General features: G+C 42.0%; 1 protein-coding gene across 1 annotated transcript in view; it reads left to right on the top strand.

Moving 5' to 3' along the window:
* Nucleotides 1-5,277, top strand: part of MAL2 (mal, T cell differentiation protein 2) — a 24,170-nt gene extending 18,893 nt beyond the window's left edge. The window contains exons 3-4 of the mRNA XM_007451674.1: nucleotides 2,410-2,565; nucleotides 5,206-5,277. Coding sequence (XP_007451736.1) covers nucleotides 2,410-2,565; nucleotides 5,206-5,277 — 228 coding nt within the window. The remainder of the gene's footprint in view (nucleotides 1-2,409; nucleotides 2,566-5,205) is intronic.
* Nucleotides 5,278-5,530: the final 253 nt, after the last annotated feature.

Genomic DNA, 5,530 nt, shown 5'->3' with positions numbered 1-5,530 from the left:
AAAAAAAAAAAAGAGGGAGGATGTAGGATAAAGCAGAAAAGTCTTAGAGAGTGATAAAGTCTTGTCCAACTTAGTGAGAAGCTCCAGAGCACAGCCTTCCTTTTAAGACTCTTGTGTTGGGGGAAAGTGGCCAGGCACCAGTATCTGCTCTGGGCCATCATTGGCTGAGGGCGGCCCAGGAAGAATGTGACCTTAGTTCACACACAGCAGCAGATCTCAAATCCACTGAAGCCAAAGCTGTCAGCTAACTATGCTCCTCACAGCAGAACATCAGGTTCTTTCTGGAAGGGACACGTGTGCAGTGCGTGCCGTGGGTGCTCCAGACCTCTTCTTGCACCATGTGGTTCCACTTCTCCATCTGTGTTTGGGGCCCCGCTCCTCCGGGGTTCCAGTGTGCCTCTCTTCCTGAAGCAGAACTTAAAAGAGAGAGGCTAGAGGGGCAAACTGCAGCCCCTCTGACTGGAGTTGGTCTCAGAGCCACAGCTCGTCTTGGTCACCTCCCCCCTCCACTGACCATTTTAAACTCCCCTTGTTCAGCACTCATGTCTGCTGGTCTCCGAGGTTTACCTGGTGGTGGAATGCAAACCCTCCCTGGTAACTTTATCCTTTCAGGCCAATATTGCTGCAGTTCTCCATTTTAGTCACAGTTGGGCAAGAGAGTTCTAACAGGGCCCCAAGTAGATCACCCAAGTTCCACATAGACACCTTCCTTCCCTCCTGTGTGTCAGCAACCCTACCTTCTCTCGTCAAGATGGTGATTCCTCCTCTTGCCTTTTGATCCCTGAGCACAAAGAATCCAAAGTACACAGGCAGCAGCCATAGCTCATAGTGCAATGGGATGCCTGCTATATCCTCTAGCAAGAGTACATGCCCTGGGGCCCAGGACCTCTGATCATGCAGAGCCCAGAGTTGTGGGGACAGCAGTCACAGTCTTTCATCAGTTAAGTGTGAGTGATGACGGTAAGAGAAGAAACTCCTTTCCCCCTTGGTTCTCACTCTTCCAGTTAAAACTCTTTTTCACTGTGTCTATAGCATCCCGAAAGATGGCCACACATCCTCACAGGGTAGTGCCTCCAGATGTGCCTTCAGGCAGCCATCCTGTCGTGCTCTCAGGCCAGCGAGTTCTAGATGGTGCAGCATTCAAGACAACTCATGGTCGTGGGCCCATTCCCACTCCTCTGCTGAGAAGTTGGTCCCTTGGTCAGATGCTGTGTTGAGTAGATGCCTATAAATCAGGCATTCTGTAAGTCCCTGGATAGTCTTGGAGGCTGAGGTTCTGCAGGGAAGAAAAGCAAATCCATACTCAGAATGAGTGTCTGTTTTGTGAGATCCTGTATGATACTCCTGTAAAGGAGGAAGGAGGCAAAATTAAGCAGGAGTAGAAAGGTGGTATTATTGGGGGGGATGGTGTGGAGGGCTGGGGAACAGGCGCAAGTAATTGGTTGTGGGAAGGCTCTTTCCGGTCAGAGACGCTGCCATGTGTAAAGAGTAGCAACCCTGAGGTATAGAGTGATTCCTAGGGACCAAGATGAGACCAGAGTGACTGATGTTCAAAGAGGAAAGAGGGTGGCATCAGGTGAGGCTGGTGAAGAAAGCATATCATACCAAGAGTCGCAGGCCATGTCACCAAACGTTTCCCGTTCCCTTTAAGATGGAAACTTCAAATGGAAATAACAAATGGTGATTGTAAGGTGTATAATAATAAATGGTAAGTACCTGCTGTAGGAACTGTTAACAAAAATACACAGCAGTGTGTTGATGGTATATTAACTCACCTAAGACGATGTGAATTTTAAGAGTTGTGTGTCACATCAATGCAGCGAGAGATAAATAACTTAATCACAACTGAGTTTTGTATGAAAATTTCCTCTGCTTTTTTGTAGAGGTATATGTTTGTTTTGTTTTTTAGAATATCTGGAGATAGGGTATTGAATTCAGTGATTTCATAGGCCCATAGTGTATGGGATGACAATCTAATGGATAAAAATAATAATTGCTCAAAAATAAAATGATTATAGAATGTGTATATAATTATATAACTATATAATATACAATAATAAAATAGATTTATATGATAACCCTAACAAGATGTAATTTAAATGCTATTTTACTTGAATTTTAAGGATAGGAATTCTATGGTACCTTAATCGAAACTGAAATTATATATTTTATTCTAAAATTCAGTGGATCTGAAGGTTTGCCACTGGGCCAGTTACCACGGGTCAGTTGATTTTCACCGGGATCCTAACAGCTTGACATTGCTGAGGGAGCCAAAAGAAATGGCAAATGCAGTTAAAGACTGTTGAAATGTTCTAATTTTCCTGAACGTAAACTTCATTTGCAATAAGGAACGGAAGAAAAATCTCTTCTTTTTCATTGTCGCTGTCTCCCTTTTCCACCCTCTTTCAGGATCTCGCTTACCATTTTACAGTGTTCGTCTTCTACTTTGGAGCCTTTTTGCTGGAAGCAGCTGCCACATCGCTGCACGATCTACACTGCAATCGAACCATGGCTGTGCAGCCGCTCTTGAACGAAAACCAGTATAACATCAACGTGGCAGCCACAGTAAGTGTTTGATGAATACAGTTTACCAGCGCTTCCCCTCCCCTGTCAAGGTCTCCAAGAAGGTCCTTCGGCAACAATAGTTTTCTTTAATAATAACCATCAGCATTAGACATATAATAGCTGTTTATCTGTACGATAGCTTTATGAGCCAAGCTGTTACCCCAGTGCTGTGGATGATGAAACTGAAGCACCAGGAGGCTGACATTCATGTAAGATCATACCTGTCAGCGGTAGTAGTTGACCTTGCACCACAAAGTCTACTTTGTGAAAAGAACTAATTGTGCTTTCTACCTGGTGTAACTTCAGACATGGATAGGGAGATCTGTCCTTCCCTTTCTCTCTCTAAGTGAAGCTGCCCTAGTAAACCTCTACACGCTTCAAGTTCTACATTAATCCCCATTTCATCCATACACTCCAGTAGAAGTCAATCTTTAGTTTCTGAGTTTTAATGACAGAAACTAAATGCATGAGCCATTCATTTGTGACATTCCATTGAGTCCCTCACTTTTCTTTTTATTTCAATATACCTTAGAGAGAGGAAAACTCCTTTTCCCTAGTAAGAGGTATCAAAAGTGGTCATTCATGCAGGGGCCAGGCAGCCCAGGGTGGGTGAGTGAAATCACCTGAGCTGACTCACAACAGGGGAACAACCTCGCTGATCAGATCATCGGATGAACAAAAGCATAAGCGAATTCCTAGTCAAAACAGAAACTCTCTCCTTTCAGGTGTATACTCAACATATAATTAAAAATGCACCAGGCTTTCTTTTTCTTTTTTTGATGGGAGTCATTAGAGGCAGAATTTATCAGAATTCCTGTGCTTATAAGGCACAAACAAGAGCAGTACTATAAACAGAACTGGGGGGAGCCACGTGTATGCAGCCCCCCGGGATTCTGATATCAATGAGGATAACATAAATTCATAATCTGCCACTGCAAAGAAGACATGGAGGACAATTGTAACTACATGTGAGCAACTCACAGTGTAGTTAAGATTTACACTTTGAGACTTATCATTTAAGAGTATCGTTGCTGGGCTTCCCTGGTGGCGCAGTGGTTGAGAATCTGCCTGCTAATGCAGGGGACACGGGTTCGAGCCCTGGTCTGGGAAGATCCCACGTGCCGCGGAGCAACTAGGCCCGTGAGCCACAACCACTGAGCCTGCGCGTCTGGAGCCTGTGCTCCGCAACAAGAGAGGCCGCGATAGTGAGAGGCCCGCGCGCCGCGATGAAGAGTGGCCCCCGCTCGCCGCAACTAGAGAAAGCCCTCGCACAGAAACGAAGACCCAACAGAGCCAAAAATAAATAAATTTTAAAAAAAAAGTAACAAATGTTCAAGTACAATTGGTGTCTTTCAAAAAAAAAAAAAAGAGTATCGTTGCTCAAGAAATTTTGAAATGTCCTGAAATTTTATCAGTCGTGTATGAAATGTGATTAGAGGGTTTCCCAAATTTGACAAACCTACAGTTTGCATGTCATTACAAATACGGTATAAAACTGAAATAAGCTTTTCTAAGTTATTGAAATAAAGCAAATTTTTATCAACCATGGAAGAGGAAATACTCGACTTTCTCCAAGATTACAAAATCTCTCTAATGCCGTTGTCTTATGAAGAGCACACTGTCTTGTGAAAAGGATATCAAAGAAAGTGGGTTTCCAAAAATAAGGTGTATCAGGCAGGTAATAAAACAAGAATATTGTTGTTTTAGATTTGGGAATATTTGTGACATTTGTCAGCTTTTCAGAATTCATGGTTGTTGTGATTTCTTGTTCTAATTAAACATTCACATTTGTACTTTAAGATAAAGTGGTCATTCTCATTCAACAGAAAATGCTTAGATCAGAGATGTATCAGAGAGACAACCAGCAGAAGAAGGGTGGGGAAAATAGCAGAATGGTAATTATGCTGTAAGAATGTTCTGTAGGTGGATCTGATATTCCTTCTCAGAGCTCTGGTTTCCTTGTAAAGGATTCCTGTACTACATATAATGTTTTAACATATTTAACTGCTTTGGTAGTTTTCTATGAATCATAAACCCCAAAAGGGTGAGAACAATACCTATTATCTGTTTATATGTACCAAATGTACTGATGTATACATAGTTGGTGCTAAAGAAATCCTTGTTGAATACAAAGAACAGTGATTCAGAGCTAAGTACAGACTTGAGGACTATCTCCCACGCCAATCTGATGATTCATTTCTGTGGGTTTTCTCTCTTCAGCTCTAAGGTCACTTTCCATTGTCACAGAAATGATTTGCTACATCCTCAAGTCCTGATAGCTGCACTTTGCTTGGCTGTGAGATCATTGTGCAAATAGACATCTCATCGTGAAGTTTGGAATATGTACCATGTTAGGGGTTTCACCACTGCTTAACAAGTGAGTCCAGTACGTGAAAAAAGGCTCAACCTAAGGCTGTCCACAAATGAGAAAATTATTAGGGGCCAGACCGTTTAAAAGAAAGGTTAATGGTGTGAGGGGATAAAATCATCAAGAAAAGAGAGGAATATAAATGATTTTCATTAGCGTTGAAGTGTCTTTAAGTAGACTGGTCAGTCTTCAGACAGTTGCTCCTTTGGACGAATGTTTTCTTAAAGTCAGGGTTATGAATCTGATGTGAATTGTTGTTTCTTTTTTCTTAGATTTTTGCCTTTGTGACGACAGCTTGTTACGGTTGCAGTTTGGGTCTGGCTTTACGACGATGGCGACCGTAACACCCCTTACAAACTCACTGCCTGTGTGTTAAGTTTCATTTGTGTACTTTTTATGTCTCATCAATTTGGATACCATTTTGTCCAGATATAACAACATCCCCAAAGTAATTTGTTTAGTATATGGAGAGAATCTAAGTATAAGTTTTGGTTCATTTCATGGATGGAATTTTAATTTTAGTATGATGTTAAACAGAGAAATAGCCTTTAGTTTTACGTCTGTCTCTTTCTCTTTTTTTTTTCTTATTTTAAAGAA

This window comes from Lipotes vexillifer, unplaced genomic scaffold, assembly GCF_000442215.2.
Source record: "Lipotes vexillifer unplaced genomic scaffold, Lipotes_vexillifer_v1.1 scaffold440, whole genome shotgun sequence".
Taxonomy (NCBI): domain Eukaryota; kingdom Metazoa; phylum Chordata; class Mammalia; order Artiodactyla; family Lipotidae; genus Lipotes; species Lipotes vexillifer.
Note: the sequence above shows the minus strand (reverse complement) of the source record. Positions and strands in the feature narration are given on the sequence as shown.